Genomic DNA, 23,639 nt, shown 5'->3' on the forward strand with positions numbered 1-23,639 from the left:
GTGCAAGTAGATAAATAGGTACCGCTCCAGCGGGAAGGTAAACAGCGTTTCTGTGCACTGCTATGGTTCGCCAGAAGCGGCTCAGTCATGCTGGCCACATGACCCAGAAGCTGTACGCCGGCTCCCTCGGCCAATAAAGCGAGATGAGCGCCGCAACCCCAGAGTCGGCCACGACTGGACCTAATGGTCAGGGGTCCCTTTACCTTTATGGCTGCTATGCTAGACTGCAAAGCTGTGGTGCTTTCCGTATTTGGGTGGAAGCCCCACCGAAGGTGAACCTTCCTTCTGAGCAAATATGTAGGATTGTGCTGCGAGTCTTTGGAACCTACCTATCAAGTGCCTCAATACAAGTAGCCATCCGTTTAAGCTACAGTCCTAGGCACCCTTGCTGAGAGCTAAGGCCATTGGAAATCAATGATTTGATTGGACTTCTCAGCATGCTAATGGTTAAGTCCACCCACAATTTGCAGATCCTCTCCTCTTGTCTGCTATTGTCTGCTCTGAGCATTTCCTACCTCACATCTAGAGCGGCCTTCACCAACCTGGGTGCTGCAAATGTTGGACTTCAGCTCCCCTGTATGCTTGCTGGAACTGGAACACGTGGAGGGCACCAGGTTGGCTAAATTGAGCCACCTGCTGCAGAGGGAACTTGACATGGAGTACCTATTTCTTTTTAACACCTGGGTCTGCCCATAGAAGTTTCTCCTCAGGCAGGTTTGGAGGAAATGAGAGTATAACACACAGGAATGGGTGATGCCAGTGTTTGGTTTCTCTCATATTTCCAATCTTAACTTCAGTTCTTCATGTTTCTACATCACTTTGCGATTTTTATTTTAAAAACAGTCTTGTTAAAACAAACCAGCAGTTTTGCACCTATCCCTTCCCCTGTATACACTTGCATTGTACAATTTCTCCCGATATGCACATTTTTGTTAAGCAACATTCCCCATTATAATGCTTTTTTAAAAATAAAGTGTTACTTTCGTTAACGTATGCATCCTTCTGCTCACTTTACCTTAAAGCATAGGAAGGCACACGTTTTTGTATGTGTTACTTGACTGGAGAAGGGCATTGCAAAATTCAGAGACGTGCAAATTTCAGAGGATGTCTTACGCTTTGGCTTGCAGATGGTTTTTGAAAGTGCAGATTAGGTATATTTGCCTTTAAACGTGAGCTGATTCGAATGTCTCCCGGATCCAGAGTAAAAAAGCCTTTCTTCCTTCATAATCCTTACAAAAAAAATTTTTTCTTTCTAGTAGCACCTTAAAGACCAACTAAGTTAGTTCTTGGTATGAGCTTTCGTGTGCATGCACACTTCTTCAGATACATAATCCTTGTGAGAGATCAGCATCTTACAGTTTCTCTTTGCTCCTCTTCTACCTACATATGGCTGGAGAATATGGTATTAGAACCTGGAGGGTTGATTGGGGAACAGTAAGCTCATGGCAACCTCGACGACGCTCACCTTGCCAGTCACGTTACGTGTTCCTGCAAATGCACTGCAGCTATTTGGAACCTTTTCTGGGTTGGCGCTGGCATCTTTTTTGCTAGATTACATTTATGCATTAGTACCATCTGTGCCTCTTGCACCTTCTGTGACTCAGCCTGGGCCAAATGACTGGCATTTATCTGGAAGTGCATGTCGAATAAAGGGTTGGGGGGAGAGAATACCTAGAGTACTTGGAGCCCTTAAATAAAAATAAAAAATTGCTGGCTGGCTCTTAGCACTTAATGGATCTCAGGGAGAGAGCATGCCGCCGTTGAGTGCAAAACATCTGCATCTGGTGTCCCACCTTCAGCTGGGCTTTGCCATCATGCGCCTGAATGCTCAGTAGATCCCAAGCTGTTTATTTTTTAATGGGATGCAAACGGCGCCTGCAAGCCTCGCGCTCTCACTCCTTGCATATTTTCTTGAAGGGATAACACTGGCAAAGAGTTAAAGCCCTGTTCACCTCTGGTAGCTTCTTGCAGTCTCCGAGACTATAGTGAAAGTAAGAGAGTAACAGGCTGAAGAGCTCAACTTTTATCTGTTGCTCTGAATATGTGCCAAAGAGGCAAGCTTTGATTTGGTTCAGAATTGCCTCTTTGGCAATGTAAGCAGTTGCAGTAGGAACCGAAAATGAATTGGTCTCTTTTCGGTCTCCACCACTTTTTGATGCTTTCAGTCCTAAACCCATTCTTCTCCTTTCTTCTTTTATGTAAACGGCAGATGGGAAATCGAAAGTTCTTCTTTTGTACTTTTTGCTAATGTCTACTTCCTTTTGTTTTCTTTATTTTCTCTTGCTCTTTCTCTCTCTTTCTGCTGCCCCTTTCTTCTTCTGTTTTTATCTTTCGTAGCCCTAATTTTACTGCATTAAGGAAAAACCTTAATAAAAAAATCTTACTATAAAAAACTAAGTCCATTCTGCCCCATGTCCACTCTTCTTCGAAATTTTTTGGTCTCAAATTCTGTATGTCATTTTAGCTAATTCTGTGTACTGAAAAAGTTTGGCCTGCCATTCTATTATCGTTGGGGTCTCCTGTAATTTCCATTTTTGGGCCACAAGTATTCTGGCTGCTGCAGTAGCATATTGAAATAATTTATGGTCTTCCTTTTTTACTTCCTTCCCTATTATCCCTAAGAAAAAGATTTCCGTTTTTTTCGGAAATGTGTACTTAAAAAGTTTTTTCAATTCATTATATATTAGGTCCCAAAACTTTTTCATCTTTTCGCAATCCCACCACATGTGGTAGAGATGGGAAATACATCCTTTCTCAGAGTTTGGAGAGGCACCGCCAGTCAGTCGATGATACTGAGGATGCCTTCAGCCTTTGGGAATATTGCTGTAGTTTCCCGGATTATAATGCTAGTGCTTCTGTCCCTTTTCCTAACATTCCTTTCGCGCTGCAGGACCTATTGTGTTATGGAATGGTGGCTTTTTGACTGATATACTGGCATGTTATTTTATTCACTCCAATGGGTGTGATGTGACACAATGACGAACGTTATCGGATGACTTTACTTCTCCCCCTCCTTTCCGGCACCTGTGTTCTTCTGTGTCCCCCCGTACCCAGTGAAAAATTGCATGGGGCACTGTTCCCTTGATTTTTTTCAGGTTAATGGGGCTTCAAATGAGAGCTGAACGTGCACTATGTTCCATTACAGTGGTACTTTGGTTCTCAAACTTAATCCATTCCAGAAGTCCGTTCCAAAACCAAAAACATTCCAAAACCAAGGTGCGCTTTCCCATAGAAAGTAATGCAAAACGGATTAATCCGTTCCAGGCTGTTGAAAAACTACCCCTAAAACGCTTCTCCCCACCGCCCCAATCAGCGCACTCTTTCGAGAGATCTCTCTCTCTCTCTCTCTCTCTCTCTCTCTCTCTCACACACACACACACACACACACACACACGTGAAAGTGGTTGGGATGCAGAGCACTGACGGGACGCTTCTCCTCACCGGCCCAATCAGTGCGATCTCTCTAAAAACAGAAGCGCAACACTAAAAACAGAAGCTCAGCACTCAGGACATGTTCAACCTCCCCCCAAAAATTGAGAACCGGAATGCTCAATTCCGGGTTTGTGACGTTCGGGTTCTAAATTGTGAACTAGGCTGTTCAAGAGCCAAGGTACCACTGTAGTTTTCTGGAAGCCTCTTTTACGTCATGTGGAAACTCAATCATAATGCGGGAATTATCTGTTACGGACACATCGGGGAAGTAATAATAATAATAATAATAATAATAATAATAATAATAATAATATATTATTTATACCCTGCCCATCTGGCTGGGCTTCCCCAGCCACTCTGGGTGGCTCCCAACAGAATATTAAAAACACAATAAAACATCAAACTTTAAAAACGTCCCTAAACAGGGCTGCCTTCAGATGTCTTCTAAAAGTCAGATAGTTGTTTATTTCCTTGACATCTGATGGGAGGGCGTTCCACAGGGTGGGTGCCACCACCGAGAAGGCCCTCTGCCTGGTTCCCTGTAAGCTCACCTCTCGTAGTGAGGGAGCCACCAGGAGGCCCTTGGAGCTGGACCTCAGTGTCTGGGTTGAACGATGGGGATGGAGAATCTCCTTCAGGTATACTGGGATAAATGGACACATGAATGTAGCCTGAGTTAGTCTGGCACTGTATAAGGCAGGTGTCTATATTTTTATGCAGAGGACGGATTTTTCTGACTCCTTGATTTCCTGCATCTAGCAGAAGGTTGGATTTGAAAGCCCAAGAGGCCCAGTTTCAGTTCTGCGATCTCCCTTGTATTTAAAGCCCACAAATTCCTCCAAAGAACTGAGCCTTCACAGAGCTACAGACCGCAGAGATCTCGGGGGCAAGTCATGTCCTTGAAACATATGGAGCTGCTAGATGAGCCCCAAAGCCCATCTGGTTCAGCATCCATTCTCTTACCCGTCACCAACCACGCACCCTTAGGAAGCCTAAAAACAACAGCAGGAGGCAGCATCTCACTGGTGCCTGGTATTCCCAGATATACTCTGCTGGCCATGGAGGTTCCACTTAACTTCCATGGCTAATAGCTGCCTAATCTATTACACTGACAGTGTTTGCACAGTGGCAGCTAAGGCATGAATCATATTTTGCCTGGGAATCAAAACCTGCTTTTCCCTTTTCCCCATATGCTCTGTGTTAAACATATGCTACGCTGTATATTTAAAACTATCAGCACACCATAAAAAAATAGCTATCAAAATATGTTTTCTTCATTATTGAATGCTGCCATGTCTTCATTTAGAAGGGGGTGGGGGCAGGGAGAGAAACCTGACAAGAATTTATGGATATAATCACCTCCCTCTTCCTCCCCCAATGAAAAACATCTTTTAATAGCTATAGAGGAAATGAAATCTGTAGCAGAAATTCCAGCTCATTGGAAAGACCTGTACACAACTGATGGTTAAAGCTCCATGTGTGTTGATAGGGGTGTCAGCTGACCAGGTAGAATGACCTGGCCTCTTGCAGTGGCGTAGCGTGGGGGGTGCAGGGGGGCCAGCCACACCGGGCGCAACATCTGGGGGTTAGGGTTAGGGGGCGCAAATCCACGGGTTAGGGGGCACAAATCCACGAGTTAGGGGGCGCAAATTACTTGCCTTGCCCCGGGTGCCGACAACCTACGCTACGCCACTGGCCTCTCGTGCTTTTAGCAGGACCTTGACTTGCAGAAATCAGGGGTTTAAAGGCTAGCTCGGGGTTTCCCAATCTTGGGTCTCCAGCTGTTTTTGGACTACAACTCCCATCATCCCTAGCTATCAGGACCAGTGGTCAGGGATGATGGGAACTGTAGACCCCAAAACAGACCCAAGTTTGGGCTAGCTTTTCATGGCGTAGATGTTCACATGTTTGCCCACTAAGCCACTGATAAATGATCCAGAGCAGGCATCCCCAACCTGCGGCCCTCCAGATGTTTTGGCCTACAACTCCCATGATCCCTAGCTAGCAGGACCAGTGGTCAGGATGATGGGAATTGTAATCCAAAACAGCTGGAGGGCCGAAGGTTGGGGATGCCTGATCTAGAGCTTGTCTCAGGAGCAGGCAGACCTTAACGTGGGACACCTGGGACTGTGCCAATCACCATATTTCCACTTTTGTGAGTTATCCCAACTGAAACGAGTCAGAGGATGTGATAACCACTTGCATATTTCAGGCTACTTATCTCCCTGAAAACTCAAGGCAACTCGAGGGGAGAGAAACCTGCAGCTCTTTAAATGCGGTTGGAGTCCAACTCCCATCACCCCCCAGCCAGCAGGGGTCATGGTAGTTGTGGTCCCATGACATCTGTAGGGGCACACAGATTCCCCCTTCCCTGCTAGGGAATTAAAATCTGCTTCCAGGAGATTCAGCTGTTCTGAGAATTTTCGATGCAAAGTCTTGGGGTGGCAGAGGGCAGGAAATGTAAGGTCAAGCATGGAAGCCATGGGCAGATGTGCAGAAGGGCACATGGTCACTGTAGGAAGGGCAAAGAGCAAGGACAAAGGGGAGGAGTTTGGAGGAGGAGTTTGGATTTGATATCCCGCTTTATCACTACCCGAAGGAGTCTCAAAGCGGCTAACATTCTCCTTTCCCTTCCTCCCCCACAACAAACACTCTGTGAGGTGAGTGGGGCTGAGAGACTTCAGAGAAGTGTGACTAGCCCAAGGTCACCTACAGCTGCATATGGAGGAGCGGAGACGCGAACCCAGTTCCCCAGATTACGAGTCCACTGCTCCTAACCACTACACCACACTGGCTCTCGAGCAGCTGTTTAGTGCCATTAAGGTCTGCAATCCCTCCAATAGTCCTAAAGCCTCTGGTCAACTCATCCAGGAATGGCCATAGCCCAGTGGTAGAGAATATAATTTGCATGGAGAAGATACCAGGTTCAGTTCCTAACATTTTTCAGGTAGGGCTGGTGAAGGCCTTCTGCCTGAATCCCTCCAAAGTGGGCAGTACCACTCCATGGGGGGGGGGATTATCTGGAGTAGCGCTAAGAGGCAAGGGGACATCAGGAGGCACTGCACATGTAAATGACTATCAGACTTTGAAAAGCTGGTAGCACTGGATCAGATGATACCAATGGTGCCATAGGCTCATTGGGTGCAGAGGAGTAGGTGGGAAGCATCAGCTGGGGAACCCCCCGAGGGAAGAAGACTCAGAGTCAGGGGAGTGGTAGTAGGACAACAACGATGAGTGGTCAGAGGGAGAAGAGGGAGCAGACTAGGAAAAGGAGGCATTGGAAGCTGAAGAGGCAACAGGGTTTAGTGAGCAGGAAGAGGCTGTGACAGAGAGCAGTCCAGACTCAGAGGCAGAAGTGGAGGCTGGAGAGGAGGGGAGCCAAGAGGCAGAGGTCAGGCAGGCTGCTGAAGAAGTCCCCCTCCTGCTGCAACCAACTCCCCTCAGTCTCCCAGAACCAGAAGAGGTGTGAAGAAGGCAGAGCAAAGACAGACAAGGCGGAGAAATCTCAGGTCGCTTAGGAAGGAGGAGACTTTGAGAGCTGTGGGGAGGTAGAGGCCTTCAGTCCTCACAACTGTCTCATTGGGGCAAGGCCTATGGGAAGAGTTGCTGTGCTCACTAGGCATGAGCTGTTTTGTTTCTTTGAATAAAGAGTTAAACTCACATATACCTTGGGGGTTATTGCTGACCCACTCCTGTCACCCACCCTGACAAATCAATTTTGTTGAATGAATTAAGCCAGATAGTTTTAACTGGACTTTGAATAGATGTGCAATTAATTGTTACTGTTTTGAGTTTTATTGTGTTATTGTCTTCCTTAGTGGGACATGCAAACTGCTGTTCTGAATCATGCATTGTAGAAGGCAGGGTAGTGGGAACTGAGGACGAGTTTATGGAGCCAAGATGGTGGTGGCCCAAAAACATTTGGAAACCACTGGTGTAGACAGTACTGAGTTAAACGGACCAGTGGTTTGATTCACTATGGGGCAGCTTATTGTATGACCCAGTTAGACTCGGCGTGCAGCCGGAGGGCTCCCATTCCCAAGCTGGCTTCTGGGACACCCTTGGAACTGTGACTTCTAGTGCCTAAATTGAGCCTAGGCCAGCTGAAGATTGCAGCGGCATGCAGCTCCAACCCTTGACGACATCTGAATGCTGAAACATGAAGGTTGTTTGTCAAGGATGTCATCAGAAGGCGAGGAGAGCACATTTAACTGTCATGCCAGATCTGCTCTCCCGACTGTCCACCCCGCTGAGATCACAGGGCTGGCATTGATGGGTCAGCTCAGCCGTTCCTGTGGCATTGTGCTGTGTCCACAGTTGCAACTGACAAGGTGCTGAGATGGGTCTTTCCCCCCTCAAAAAAACGAGAAGTAGGGCATGCCGGGGGCTTGATGCAAAGAGAGATGCTGCCTATTTCTCACCTTTATTTACATCCTGCCTCAGGGAGAGGGAGCGAAATCCTGTGCTTGCCTTTGTTTGATCAGCCCTCGGCCTGCTCTCCTCTCTCTCCAGGGGCTGTTGTATTCTTTTCCATGGGAGCCCTATGGCTGTGGGCCTCACTTCGATTTATTGATTTAGGAAATGCATCCCTTCTTCGCACATGTGTGCATGCACACACACAGGCACGCAAAAATAATTTGAAGGAAACAAAGCAGTATACAGTGGTACCTTGGGTTAAGTACTTAATTCGTTCCGGAGGTCCGTTCTTAACCTGAAACTGTTCTTAACCTGAAGCACCACTTTAGCTAATGCGGCCTCCAGCTGCCGCCGTGTCGCCGGAGCCCGATTTCTGTTCTCATCCTGAAGCAAAGTTCTTAACCCGAGGTACTATTTCTGGGTTAGTGGAGTCTGTAACCTGAAGCGTATGTAACCTGAAGCGTATGTAACCCGAGGTACCACTATAGTGCGCTTGATGCAAATATTGCATCCCTGATGCTGCACCACCCACTCAGGAATTGCTTGAATCAGGACTTCGGCTGCCCTGCAGCTGTTTGTACTATAGATATCTCTCTCTCTCTCTCTCTCTCTCTCACACACACACACACACAAATGCACACCAAACATACAAATAAATTCTTAACACAAACCCCACAAATCCCTCCAGGAGGAAAAATTGAACCTTCTAGTTGTGTTCTCTGTAGCCAGAAAAAATAACATAAAGGAGCAAGAACACCCACCTAGCCTTGAGGGAGGAAAGGTGCCCAGGCATTTAGACTCTTTTCGGGGTGGGCTTAGCACTCATTGCGCTGAACAGTGCTTCAGAGGCTAGCTGTCCGGTAGCATAACAACTGCTTTGGTTGGTGGAATGACAGCTGGATGACAGTGGCATCTAGAGGGCTGTTATATGCAGAATTTGTTCGAGGGTCTCTGTTGCTTTTGCCTCCTCTGTTTAAAGTCCTGGTTCAGCTCTTATGCCTCTGGATCTATCAATCACTGTCTTAATGAGGAATCTGCCTTCATTCCTTGAAGAGTTAAACCCCGATACTATTTTCATCCTTGTTCTTAACGACTGCAGCATTTAGCGATCTCATGTGCAGCGTGCCTTGTTTTAGAGTCCCGCCCTTCCTAGTTTATTATGTAGAAATAATGGCAATTATTTAAATTATCATTATTAATTTAAATAATCGCCATGCTGCTTTGCAAGCATTTGGGACAGCAAGTTCCAGGGTTGTCTGTTGAGTGGAAAGAGTGAAAAAAGATGTATAGTTCAAAAGGATGGGCAAATAATGGCTTAAATGAGGTATATCAAACAACTACTGTTACGATATTATTTGCTAATGAAATGGTATCAGTTAGACAACTTGATAGTCGTTTTGCTTCACAACAATAGGGTCTAACAAAAGGAAACGGTGCTGTCATTTATATTATTTGCTACTACTTAGCATTTATACAGGCCTTTTCCTGAGAGTTCAAAGCTTATTTGCATTATTTCTGTAGGCCTTAAAATTGGAAGGGTGTGGATGGGTTAAGAAAGATCTCCCCAGGTGTAACTACCATCCATCTGGTTTAATTTGCCAGTCCCCACCCTGCAACAATATAGAATCACAGCAGATGGAAATGGACATTTGCTGGTGGAGAGTTGTGTCTGATACGATCCACATATTACAAGAGCTGAGCATGCCCATCCCTTCCACATCTAGGAAGTATCTTGGCTTCTTTCAGGTGCTGGTGCTGGTTATAATACTCACTTGCAGTCAATATGTAAAAAGGTAAAGGGCGCTTGACAGTCCAGTCCAGTTGCGAACGACTCTGGGGTTGCGGCACTCATCTCGCTTTACTGGCCGAGGGAGCTGGCGTACAGCTTCCGGGTCATGTGGCCAGCATGACTAAGCCGCTTCTGGCGAACCAGAGCAGTGCACGGAAACACCATTTACCTTCCTGCTGGAGTGGTACCTATTTATCTACTTGCACTTTGACGTGCTTTCGATCTGCTAGGTTGGCAGGAGCAGGGACCGACCAATGGGAGCTCACCCCGTTACAGGGATTCGAACCTCCGACCTTCCAGTCGGCAGGCCCAAGAGGCTCAGTGGTTTAGACCACAGCGCCACCCCTGTCCCGACAGTCGAGATGAGTACCCCTAAAACTCATACTTCTGAGCCCAGAAGCACAAGTTCTGTGACATCACTTTAAGTTTCCATTACAGATATTGGTACTGCAGTTATCACGGCAGCTACTACTAGTAGTATATTTATACTTCTGACTTGAATAGCAGTGCCAGTGCAATGACTGTTACCAGTATTCATACTTTATTTATATTTTATTACTGCAGTTATCCATACTGTGGCTGCTACTTGTGCTACAGTTACTATTACAGTTACTAGGGCTGTATTCTGGTTGTTACTTCTGCCACCACTCAGTGAACATTCAGTGAACATTATGGGCCTGGAAATGAAATAGGTTGCATGCAGAGAGTTGGCGGGCTACATTAAGTGGATAGAAACAAAAGAAATATACAATATAGGCAATGCATTGGTCTCTGAAACTCAATAAAATACAGTCGTACCTCTACTTACATATCTCTCTGAATACGGAATCTTTGGGTTACGGCCACGGCAAACCCAGAAGTCTATACTTCTGGGTTTTGCCGCACGCATGTGCAGGAGCACTCCTCTGTTTACATAGTTTTCAGGGTGCAAACGGACCCCCAGAATGAATTCAGTTCGTATCCAGAGGGTCCACTGTATACAGTTTAACCACTAATGGTTAATTAGTCCTAGATTTACATGTAAAATCAGCTTGTTTATGAACATTTTCTGTTACAGTATTATTACTATTTTTCGCTTTATAAGACGCACCAGACCACAAGACACACCTAGTTTTTGGAGGAGGAAAGCAAGAAAAAATATATTCTGAATCTCAGAAGCCAGAACAGCAAGAGGGATTGCTGTGCAGCGAAAGCAGCGATCCCTCTTCCTGTTCTGGGTTCTGGGATAGCTGCGCAGCCTGCATTCGCTCCATAAGACGCGCACACATTCCCCCTTACTTTTTAGGAGGGAAAAAGTGAGTCTTATAGAGCAAAAAATACGGTAATTAAATTTGTGTACCGCCCTACATCCGAAGATCCCAGGTCAGTTCACAAACGAAGGAAACCGCATTGCTTCTCTTACCTGACTGCCCAATGACTCATTCTGAGCACAGGCAGATAAAGCCCACCATCAAAATACCCTTGTTTCTTTGCTCTTCTAGTGGTGACAGAGCTGTTAATGTTGGTGCATCAGTATGAACTGCCTGCGTTGCCTCTGCAGGCCCAGCGCTCACCGGGTTAAATGACTGACAACCGCGTACGTGAGGGGTTTATGCTCTGTGGCTGCACGGTTGTTAGGTCCATATGCCCAGTTACAAAATAAGCACTATTAGCAGGGATAAAAGAGCGGCCCTTAATAGCATTTTCTAAAAGCAGCCTGTGAACTAAAAAAACCACCATGGGCAATAATAGTCTGTTGACTCCTTGGGAGCCTTTCTGCAGCAGAACACAGCACTTGTTTCATTACCCGGGTTGCAGGATCCTCTGCGCAGCAATTGGGTTCCTGGGACATACACCCTTGTGCAAATTAATTGAAACAAACAATGTAGTTTATCACACAGAACTCACATATACATGTACAAAACTCACATGTATGTACATTACTAATGGATATGACCTCCGCTATTTTTAAGCAGCATTTGAACACGGTTTGGCATGGAGTCTACTAGTTTCGAACAGTCACTGTTGATTTTCAGATCCCTGTACCACACTTGAATCAGCGCCTAGATGAGCTTCTCCATAGTCGTACAGTCTACAGCACAGAGGCGACTTTTGCGTATAGCCCACAAATTTTCAATGGGATTTACGTCCTGGGAATTCCCTGGCCAATCAAGTACCTGTATTTGATGCTCTGTCATGAATTTCTTCACCACTTTTGATGTGTGACAGGGGCTAGGTCCTGCTGCAATATCCCAGAACCCTCAGGATACCTCTTTTCCAGCTCTGGAATAACTCTCTTTCGTAGAACCTCAATATATTGTGGCGAGCGCATCATTCCTTCTATTGGTTGCAGGCTTCCGACACCATAATGATCAATGGACTTTTCGTGTTTGCTTTGAGTACAGGATTACGAGTAAGATAGAAAACATGCTTTGTTTCAATTAATTTGCACAAGGGTGTAGATCTTGCACTCCAAAATTTCTCTCAGCTTTTAAAGTCAAAATCTTGGCACCAAGTAAACCTCCTCTTCTACCTCCATCCCTCCCCACAACAAATGTTTGTATGTTCAAAATTTACTGTGCTAGGAAGCTATCCACCTGGAGATGCAATTGGAATTGTTTACTTTTAGCCCATTCCGTTTTATTTACTTCCAGTTAATTGTGACGAGGGATGCGTTTAACATTCACTGGCTCCGATTTCATATGCATGAAATCACTTCCGTGTTTCTTTCACGCAAACATTTGTGCATATGTAGAAACACGCTTGTGCCTGTGTTCTGCGTAACATGTGGAGTTCAGACTCCCCATCAAGGTGTTTAAAAATTCACCCATGTCGTTCACCAGGTATAAATGCTGGATAGGGAATCGGGATTCCCCATACAACTCAGCACCCTTAACAAACTACATTTCCCAGGATTCTTTGGGAGAAGCCATGGCTGTTAATAATGCTTGGAACGTATGGTGCGGATATGGGCAGAGAGACCTAGTGAATTTGACCCACCCCATTTCCTACGCCCAGGCCTGTCTTGTGCCTGTGAATCCCACCAATACAGAAGCATAGAAATCTGGGAGACATGTGTCTCACCCTGGCATAGTTTGGAACATCACCCAGTTAAGTAACAAGGAGGATTTTAGCACTCATTTTATCTCATTTATTAAACTTGTTAGTTGCTTGTCGCCCAAAGGTCTCCAAGTGACTTACAGCCACAAAAGGAAGATATACAACACATAATCCCTTAGGAAATAATCTGGTAATAATCTGGGTGGAGTAATAATCTAGAGTCAGAATGCCTTTGACATTTGAAAATGTGATCTGGTTTTTTTATTAATTTTTTTTAGACTCACTTTCTGTGAATATTGCATGTATCTGGCTGTTTGAAAGTATGTGCTGAAATGATTGAGTTAGCCTCTTAAAGGACACAATCTGACTGCCTTAGTCTTTGTTCTTGAAGGACTTTTTGTCAGCCAAAGACTCTGCGCAAGGAAGTGCCTGTTTCAAACTTTGGCCACATTTCAAAGCCGCCTAGAGCGTTGGCGTTTACTAATCCCTTTCCAAAGTAAATATATCAATCCACTCCCTGTGTTTAAATATATATACAGTATTTAAACTAAACTGCAGGTGTCCATGGATATTTATGAGGTGAGCCCAATATTCCAGCAGTTATAGCAGTGAAATACATCCTGTGTAGGGAGCCAGAGGAGGCACAGGGGAATGTTAACGCCGCTAGAATGTTAACACCTCCCCGACTGGAAAACATGACACTTAAGTTCAGCAGTGGGCTGGTGATGTCAGCTCCTAAATGCTAAATGTAACAGGGTTAGAGGGAAATGCTTGCAACTAAATACCTTGGGATTTATTTATTTTTTACTAGTTCTGCACTGTTGTGCTATCAGCGCCTTGTGCTTTATCGCTCATTTGTCCAAAAGCATAAGGTCTTGCCATCTTAGAGGACCCGGAGGAAACGGTTGCATGCAATCTTGCTTCAGGATTTTTGCAGTGTGCACATGATCTATTTTACCTCTCAGCAGTGCAGTCAGGTGGGTGTGTTAAGGGAGGGTTGTACTGATAAAAGTATGCCTGCGCTGCAAAGTTATGTCAGTTGTGTGTGTGAGATATATATATATAATCTCACAGTTGTTTGGCGAGTTGCGTAGAGCTAGAGAGCCGCTACCTTCATTCACATGAAGAGAGAGAATGGAATAATAATAATAATAATAATAAAATAATAATAATAATACAGTGGTACCTCGGGTTACAGATGCTTCAGGTTACAGACGTTTCAGGTTACAGACTCTGCTAACCCAGAAATAGTACCTCGGGTTAAGAGCTTTGCTTCAGGATGAGAACAGAAATCGCGCGGCGGCAGCAGCAGGAGGCCACATCAGCTAAAGGGGTACTTCAGGTTAAGAACAGTTTCAGGTTAAGAACGGACCTCCAGAACGAGTTAAGTTCTTAATCCGAGGTACCACTGTAATAATAATAATTTATTACTTATACCCCACCCATCTGGCCGTGCCTCCCCAGCCACCCTGGGCGGCTCCCAACCGAATATTAAAAACACGATAAAACATCAAAAATTAAAAACTTCCCTAAACAGGGCTGCTTTCAGATGTCTTCTAAAAGTCAGATGGTTGTTTATTTCCTTGACATCTGATGGGAGGGCGTTCCACAGGGCGGGCGCCACTACCGAGAAGGCCCTCTGCCTGGTTCCCTGTAACCTCACTTCTCGCTGTGAGGGAACCGCCAGAAGGCCCTCGGAGCTGGACCTCAGCTTCTGGACTGAATGATGGGGGTGGAGACGTTCCTTCAGATATACTGGGCCGAGGCCGTTTAGGGCTTTTTAAAGGTCAGCACCAACACTTTGAATTGTGCTCGGAAATGTACTGGGAGCCACTGAAGGTCTTTCAGGGCTGGTGTTATATGGTCTCAGGAGCCACTCCCAGTCACCAGTCTAGCTGGAAGAACATAGGAAGCCGCCCTATACTGAGGCAGGGCATTCGCTCATCTAGTTCAGTGCTTTTTACACTGACTGGCAGCAGCTGTCCAGAGTTTCATGCTGGATATAAAGTCAAATATAAAGTATAGCAGTAAACAGGAAACTAAAGATTTCAAAACAAAACATTGCAAAGGAGGTCAGTTACAGAATGCACATTTAACGCAGCCAAAGTACAAAAATAAAAATAAAAATCTTGAACATTTCAAAAGAAAACATTGCTAAAGGAAGTCAAATATAAAATACACACTAAAAACAGCATGATTAGCAAAAGAGTAAAAGTATTATCTTAAGCATAGATCTTAAGATAGATCTGGTGGTTCCCTCCCAGCGAGAAGTGAGGTTACAGGGAACCAGGCAGAGGGCCTTCTTGGTAGTGGCGCCCGCCCTGTGGAACACCCTCCCATCAGATGTCAAGGAAATAAGCATAGATCTATTGCTGCCAGTCCTGCCAGTGGTAGTTCATGGCCAAGTGGTGGCTGTGGAAGCTCAGGCTCAATAACTCGGGTCTGCACCAAGAGACAGCCAAGATAGTCCTTTTTCGGTGGAAACATCAGAGTAACATTGAGAGAAGTTAATATTGACTTTCGACAAGACAAGCAATTCGTTGCATTTCTTTCTTTAGGGCGATCGCAACTGATTTGGTGCCTCCTGAAGCTGGCACCTTTTCACAAGATAACGGGCACCCCCAAAATAATTTAAAGTGAAGTTCACGGGAATTGTCACTCAAATTAGAAATGGCTGGTGCTTGCCTTACAAGCTGCACTAATCATATTCACAGCTGGAGATGTGAAGTCATACGCAAGGCAGACCTATTGAAAGTAATGAACTTTGTTGTTGTTTAGTCGTTTAGTCGTGTCCGACTCTTCGTGACCCCATGGACCAGAGCACGCCAGGCACTTCTGTCTTCCACTGCCTCCTGCTGTTTGGTCAAACTCATGCTGGTAGCTTCAAGAACACTATCCAGCCATCTCGTGCTCTGTCGCCCCTTCTCCTTGTGCCCTCCATCTTTCCCAACATCAGGGTCTTTTCCAGGGAGTCTTCCCTTCTCATGAGGTGGCCAAAGTATTGGAGCCTCGGCTTCAGGATCTGCCCTTCCAGTGAGCACTCAGGACTGGTTTCCTTAAGAATGGATGCGTTTGATCTTCTTGCAGTCCATGGGACTCTCAAGAGTCTCCTCCAGCACCATAATTCAAAAGCATCAATTCTTCGGCGATCAGCCTTCTTTATGGTCCAGCTCTCACTTCCATACATCACTACTGGGGAAACCATAGCTTTTACTACATGGACCTTTGTTGGCAAGGTGATGTCTCTGCTTTTGAAGATGCTGTCTAGGTTTGTCATTGCTTTTCTCCCAGTAATGAACTTAAGTCCATTGATTTCCATGGGCGTGACTTACTTTGGATGTCACCTACTGTCTTTAATACTTTTTATTTATTATTGGTGGAGTGATCCTACAAGTGTCTTGCAAATGTTCCTCTGAGTTTTTCTTCTTTTTAAACGTTATGCTGCTGGTCTCTTGTAGAGGATTCCAAACACTTGGCTTTTTCGAGATAGTAAGGGGGAAAGTTCAAGGTTGATTAAGCCATCGAATATGTGTGCTGCTTTAAAATTCTTTTAGGATTCCAAAGCAGGTCCGGTTCCTTAAACCTGCATCCTTAAGCATATTGGCCCACCCAAGCTACGCTGATCACTCATGAGACAATCATGGGATGCCTGCATAACTCATGTTTTAATTAGTGTAGCCCTAAGACACTAATTTAGTTCAATTTTATACCGACTGCATGTTGGTATTGTTAAGGTTTATGACCCAATGATTTACAAGGCATGATACATCTGAATTCAAATTGGATGTATTGATTGTTTAATTGAGTAAGAGGGCATGAATGTAACATTAAGCCACCGCAATGACAGACTGTGGCAGTGGGGCTGAGAAGGTGGTTCAGCTTCCTCAGGTTTTTCTGTGCTGGAGGAGGGAAATCCCAATCAGTGAATTCCATCCCATATCTAACACTAGTTTATTTTAAATAGTTCATTAGTCATTCTTCAGCCATGGCCTCCCCAGCTAAAACATAGAGTAAAAAATAAAAGCTGTACAGAAAAACCCATGGTGTGGTCACAGCAGGCAACAAAATCTAACCCAAGCACCCCCAACCTTTGGCCCTCCAGATGTTTTGGACTACAATTCCCATCATCCCTGACCACTGGTCCTGTTAGCTAGGGATCATGGGAGTTGTAGGCCAAAACATCTGGAGGGCCGCAGGTTGGGGATGCCTGATCTGACCTGAGAGAGAGCAAGAGAGAGAGAGAGAGAGAGAGAGAGAGAGAGAACCCCCAAAAGCAATTAAACTGAACTCTGGGGAGACAGTTCAAAAGAGAGGGATGTCACAAGAAGAAAGACCCTAAAAACAGGAGCAAGGTTTTTATATACAGTGGTACCTCGGGTTTCATACACTTCAGGTTACAGACACCACTAACCCAGAAATATTGCTTCAGGTTAAGGACTTTGCTTCAGGATGAGAACAGAACTTGTGCTCCGGCGGCGCAGCAGCAGCAGCAGCAGGTGGCCCCATTAGCTAAAGTGGTGCTTCAGGTTAAGAACAGTTTCAGGTTAAGTACGGCCCTCCGGAACGAATTAAGTACTTAACCCGAGGTACCACTGTACAGCTTTATAATGCAATAGCATTCCCTCCCCCCCCCCCGCAATCTCAGTGGTGGGGATCGATCTTTATATAGCCAAAATGGCACCGTTCACATGCAAAAGAGGTATACAAACATTTACCTTGATCAGATGCATTGGGGCTGTTCTTATTTATTTATTTCTTAAAGTCTTATGCACTGAATTTCTGACTCCACTCCTTAGGTTTCAAATGTGTGTGGAACTGGAATCGGGAGCAATGGGTTCTGGGTAGGATTTGGGACAGCAAATTAATTTCAATGCCAGGAAGTTGCTCCGGCTTTCTGTGGCAACTTTTAATGTGCCCTCTGCATGCATGCATTACAAAGCAGCGCAAACCTTGTCACATTCCATTACCTACACGTGCAACTTGTTCTTTTCTGCGCTGGCATGGAATCTTTACTGTTACATCCATGGCAGTACAACACCCCGACCTTCAAAGTTAATTAGCACTTTCTGTGTGTTTTCCAACATCCTGCCTTCGGATAAAGCAGGCTTGCAGCTCACAAAAAGATTCCCCCTTCTACGTACGGTTTTGATTTAATGCCTCTCATCTGCAAGCCCATCAATATGGAGGGGGGGAGATAAAATTGAGAATGCATAAAGAGAAAATGCTCCGTTGACATGGATGAATATCTCATAACCCTCTGTTCGCTTGGTAGCTGGATAGTGGCGGGTGGTAAGAACCATGGGGAGATAGAAAGGCCTTTGTATGTACTGTACAAGGTCTCAGGTCCATTTCCCAGTATCTCCAGCAACAAGTATCTCGAGTTACTGTTGTGAGCCAGACTGGACAGTAGTGAGATCAGTGGTGTGGCATCTTCCCACACAGAAATAAGTTATTTGGGGTGGTTTCCGATTAGTTTCATAGTCAAACACTGGTCATTTGCAATTTGCAAGCCAGCAGTAATAATGATGGATTCAACGACTGCATTCAGATTAACTGCAAACCAGTTACAAGCACAAGCTGCTTTAAGCTCACATTCTTTCTCCTCTGTGGATGAGAGTTTAGAAGCTTTCGTTCTGGGTTCTCAGCAAAACATAGTTTACTTTGCATCTTAAAAAGGTAAAGGTAAAGGTACCCCTGCCCGTACGGGCCAGTCGTGACCGACTCTAGGGTTGTGTACTCATCTCACTTAAGAGGCCGGGAGCCGGCGCCGTCCAAAGACACTTCCGGGTCACGTGGCCAGCGTGACGAAGCTGCACTGGTGAGCCAGCACCAGTGCCGCACACGGAAACGCCGTTTACCTTCCCGCTATAAAGCGGTACCTATTTATCTACTTGCACTTAGGGGTGCTTTCTAACTGCTAGCTGGGCAGGAGCTGGGACCGAACGACGGGAGCTCACCCCGCTGCGGGGATTCGAACCGCCGACCTTACGATCAGCAAGTCCTAGGCACTGAGGTTTTACCCACAGCGCCACCCGCGTCCCTCACTTTGCATCTTAGTTTCTTGTTTATATATACACAGTGAAAACTATGGTTTGTCACAATGCCTGACCACATCCAACAATTTTGGAGGCAATATATGCGAGCCACTTTTAATATTTGAACACATTCCATAAATGTCAAGTTGTATTATTATTATTATTATTATTATTATTATTATTATTATTACTGCTGTGGATTATGCATAAATGTTTGGCGTTGGTGACTATTTACAATTGCATTTGGAGCCCTGACAATCTCAGATGGATTTTGTGGATTCCTGAAAAGAGATACATGTATGTGTGTCCCTACTTTTGTGACATACACAAGAGAATGCTGACAATCACATTTAGATGACTGTCAACATCTACTGTGGTGTCCCTTGATTTCTTTAGACCTTGACAGAGTTCTGAGATTGTCAACATTCCCATGTAAATGTCAACCGTTTCCAAACATTCACCATAACATATGTACATCAGAGTCCACGGAAGTCAGAGGGAGTTTTCCCGCAGTCTTTGTCTACTTCACTTCATTCACATGCTATTCAAAATTCAAACTTCAGATTAGATTAGGTTGCTTGACTTCCAGTAAATATGAACCCAGCATATGTGGGTCCTTATTTGAATATTCATAATATATTTCATTTGCTAATTTGGAAAGCCTGACTTGTTTCAGCTCAGGGTTACAGATCCCCAGTCAACGTGTGAAAATGGGCCAGGGCATTACCATCGGAACACTAGAGTTGTCGGCTATGGAAATCTAGGCACACAGCGAACACACTGTGAGACAAATAAGAAAGCTCAGGGAACTGGATGCATCTTTCTAGTCTTAATCTTCTGGTGTGGTCTCTGGTGGTTGTGCCTGCCTTCTCAAACTGTGGTGCCCTCCGGATGTTTTGGACTGTGATTCCAACAGTCCCAGCCAGCATGGCCAATGGTGAGCAATGATTAGAGTTGTTGTTCAAAACATTGGCTGGGGAAGGCTGGTCTATATCTATAACTTATGCAGCTGTGATTTACTCAGTACAGTGGTACCTCGGGTTAAGAACCTAATTCATACTGGAGGTCCGTTCTTAACCTGAAACTGGTCTTAACCTGAGGTACCACTTTAGCTAATGGGGCCTCCTGCTGCTGCCATGTGATTTCTGTTCTCATCCTGAAGCAAAGTTCTTAACCCGAGGTACTATTTTTGGGTTAGCAGAGTCTGTAACCTGAAGCGTCTCTAACCCGAGGTACTACTGCACTGAGATGGCAAAGTTCTCAATCCGTAATAGGAACCCACTCCACTGAGATTGTACATACAACACTCTCTTTTCCAGTCCCTTGACTGAACTTCACTGTGCTTTTTTGGCACCGCGTTTTAATCCAATGCGATTTTTAGTTATTTTAGTGATTTATTAGACTTATATACCACCCCTCATCATAAGATCTCAGGGTGGATCACAAGATAAGAATACAGTGGTACCTCGGGTTGCAGACGCTTCAGGTTACAGGCTCCACTAACCCAGAAATAGTACCTCGGGTTAAGAGCTTTGCTTCAGGATGAGAACAGAAATTGCGTGGTGGTGGCAGCGGCAGCGGGAGGCCCCATTAGCTAAAGTGGTACCTCAGTTAAGAACAGTTTCAGATTAAGAATGGACCTCCGGAACGAATTAAGTTCTTAACCCGAGGTACCACTGTATAAGATAAAAGCACAAATAAATAGTTAGAACAAAAACAACAAGAAACAACCACAGTTAAAAGGCTGTACGTAGAATATTAATCGATCAAAAGCCTGGTTGAAGAGGAATGTTTTCGCCTGGTGCCTAAAGGGGTAGCCACCACAGAAAATGGGACTTTGACGGCACCTAATGGTTGTGTCAGCTCCTGACCTAGGATGGGGCATTTCAACCTCAGGACAAGCGCACCACCACAACCCCATTTGCAGAAAGATTACTCCAGTGCTGTGGACACATATGTTTAGGGTTGCTGTATTTATTTTGTGCTACTGTTCTATGAATGGTTTGGGTGGGGTGGGGGGAACACATAATTTGTATCTAATATACTTTTACTCAGAGCAGGCCCATTGAAATGAATGCACATTGATTTCAGTGGGTCTACTGAGTAAAAGTTAGTTGAATACTTTTTGTGATTGATTCGTTAAAAAAAAAGTGTGTAGATTTTACTTTAAAAAGAAGAAGCAGAGTAGATTTAAAGGCAGTGGGCCTGATCCAGATATGCACCCCAAAATTGCTTGATGAGCACACACAAAACCTGTGCATCAGAGGTGCAGGACACAGGGACATATATGCCATTTGCATTTGTCTGCAGAAGCGAGGCATGTGTGGTGTTTTTTTTTTTACATCTGAGCACAGATGTGTGCTGGGATCAGATGTAGGTAATTATTCCGAGTTGCACAAGTTCCAGATCTTCTGTCGGCAGAAGTGGAATCTGCCTTCCCCATCCACATGGGCTATTCTGGGCTTCTAAGTGCAGGAAGATCCTCCATCGTCTCTCTCTGAGTTTCGGTGTTTCCCTTCCTCTTCTGTGAGTTGAAATTCTGGGTATTTTTGCATTCACTAGGACTTCGCTACATTTTTTTTCCAAAAAAGCAAAAAAAGCAGGGAAAGGGAAAAAATCAATTAAGTATATTATATTAGTTAATATTGCCTTACAGTATGTTAATTAGTTCAAAAGCAACCTAAACATTTCAAAACAGTTTCTGATTTAAATCATGAAGAGCAGCAATTTCACCAACTGTAGGCTGACACTAGTCATGGTCCTGAATGTGTTGTGCAAATTATGTTAATTGCATGCAACTAATATATGTAAATCTACATTCCTTCAGAGCATGATGCATACCCGGTGTGGCCCTGGCTGCTGAGCAAGCTGCTCATGCTCTTGATTTTAATCAAGGCCTTCTGCTGGCTGATGATGCAAATCATGATTACATTAATCTATCCACTGTGGACAATGTGTTTAAAGAGAGTTATGCTCTTAGTTTACTATGGTAAAAATTTTTATTAGAGATATCGGGTATATGGCACTTAAATGATCCAGAAAAAATATCTGCATTCAGTCAGTTATAGCAAAAACCTCCAACAATTTCTGTGGAACTGACCTCTTTATCTTAGCATAAGCTTTTGTTGGCCAACACCTAATTCATCTGATGCATGAAGCCACATGGCTGTAGAATCAGTTGCAGTACTCAATGAGAAAGAGGCTGTGAGAAATTACACAGTGTATTTTACCATGCTGATTTAAACAGTGATTTAATTGATCCACAGAAAGCTTATCACCTGACCGACTTTATTTTCATTCTTTGGAGCCAAAATCAGAGGAGCATGTCAGACATGAGTTCTTTACATAAGCCAAAGCAAATACATCAGGCCCCTCCAAGTTAGAACTTGGGCAGTGTCCCATTGTTAATCCTTTGGTTCATACACAATAAGATATCCAACCTTGAAGACAAGTAGTGTCATTTGCTTGTCATTAGCAAACCTTATTTGGAGATTAGTCTTCAGCAAAGCCAGAGGATAGACCAAACCATGGAGTCTTCCACTGAATATCGATATATGCATTGTTTAAATGTTCAGAGACAATAATATATGGGAAACCATTAATGACAGATCTTTCAACATGTCTCTTTTGACCATTTTTTTCCAGATGGATGGTTGTGTTAATCAGTTGCCCAGGTGGGCAGGAAGTAGATCAGGATCTAGTGGCACATCTCTTGGTGATATGCATTAGATCAGCAGGGATTTCTTACTTATGGTACTTTGACCATAGCAACAACAACATGCTGAAATGAAAAGAAAGATTATTGTAACATCTTAAAGACAGAACAATGTTTTTTTTATATAGCATAAACACTTGTGGAATACGACCTATGTCACCAGATGCATGAAGTATTGTCCTGAATTATGCTTCAAAATTTGATGAAGTGGACTGTAGGCCACAAAAGCTAATGAATTTGTTAATCTTTAAGGTGCCATGAGCCTCTCTGTTGCTTTCTCTCTTTCATGTTATGGGTTTCTGTAGGATTCCAGTTATCTGAAAGACTGAATAGCTATTGCCAACAATAGCATAGCATGGTCCTTCTCAGGGATTATATCCCAAAGGATTATATCCATTATCCAACCATTCTGTCTTTGTTTTTAAAATGTAGTTATTACCACCATTCACACTAACACCTTCATTGTGTTTTCTCTCTCTTTTTAGGGCCGTTGCATGAACTTCACCCGAGTTCAGTCTCAGTAAAGGAAGGCAAAGAGGATGAACAGCCACCACTTCTGTGATGCAACCAAAGAACGCCAACAAAGCACTTAAACAAAATCCTCAGAACAACTTCAGCCTCTCAGCCTGGAAGTTTTGCTGCATTTGATTCCACCGCAAGCCACCTACTGCTGCACTAAGCTCTGATGCCCGCCATTTTCTTCTCAGCTTGTTACCTCATGCAGTATTCATTACCGTATTATATTATTTAGGAACATAGGAAGCTGCCGTATGCCAAGCCAAACCATTGGTCCGGTGCATTGCCTACATTGACTGGCAGAATTCCAGATGGGAATCCCTACCTGGAGAGATGTTGGGGACCAAACCTGGAACCTTCTTCATGCAAAGCAGATAATTCTGCCATGGCCTAAAGGTGATGTTATAAAGTGTGCGCGTCTAGGTTTTCAACGAAAGATCCGTTCCAGGAATCACAACCGAATGACCAATGACATTGGCTTTTGTTGTTATTGTAGCTGAACAATATGCACTCGAGCCTTCATGTGCCCCTAGTGGGAGCTGCCTTGTTTCTTGGACGCGACGACAGCACTTGCTACTCAAATAGGAAACTCTTCGCCACAGGCAGGAGACTCAGATTCCCACCAGGCTTGGGAAAACGCAAGAGTTCATTGCCTCTCAGCGATGTCATGTCACGAAATCCTTCCAAGTCCCATCCC

General features: G+C 44.5%; 1 protein-coding gene across 1 annotated transcript in view; it reads left to right on the forward strand.

Annotated features, from left to right (window-relative positions):
* Positions 1-23,262, forward strand: part of ANTXR2 (ANTXR cell adhesion molecule 2) — a 156,687-nt gene extending 133,425 nt beyond the window's left edge. Inside the window, exon 17 of the mRNA XM_053404324.1 lies at positions 22,912-23,262. Coding sequence (XP_053260299.1) covers positions 22,912-22,950 — 39 coding nt within the window. The 3' untranslated portion in view covers positions 22,951-23,262. The remainder of the gene's footprint in view (positions 1-22,911) is intronic.
* The last annotated feature ends 377 nt before the right edge of the window (positions 23,263-23,639 follow it).

This window comes from Podarcis raffonei, chromosome 9 (assembly GCF_027172205.1).
Source record: "Podarcis raffonei isolate rPodRaf1 chromosome 9, rPodRaf1.pri, whole genome shotgun sequence".
In the NCBI taxonomy this organism is placed as follows: domain Eukaryota; kingdom Metazoa; phylum Chordata; class Lepidosauria; order Squamata; family Lacertidae; genus Podarcis; species Podarcis raffonei.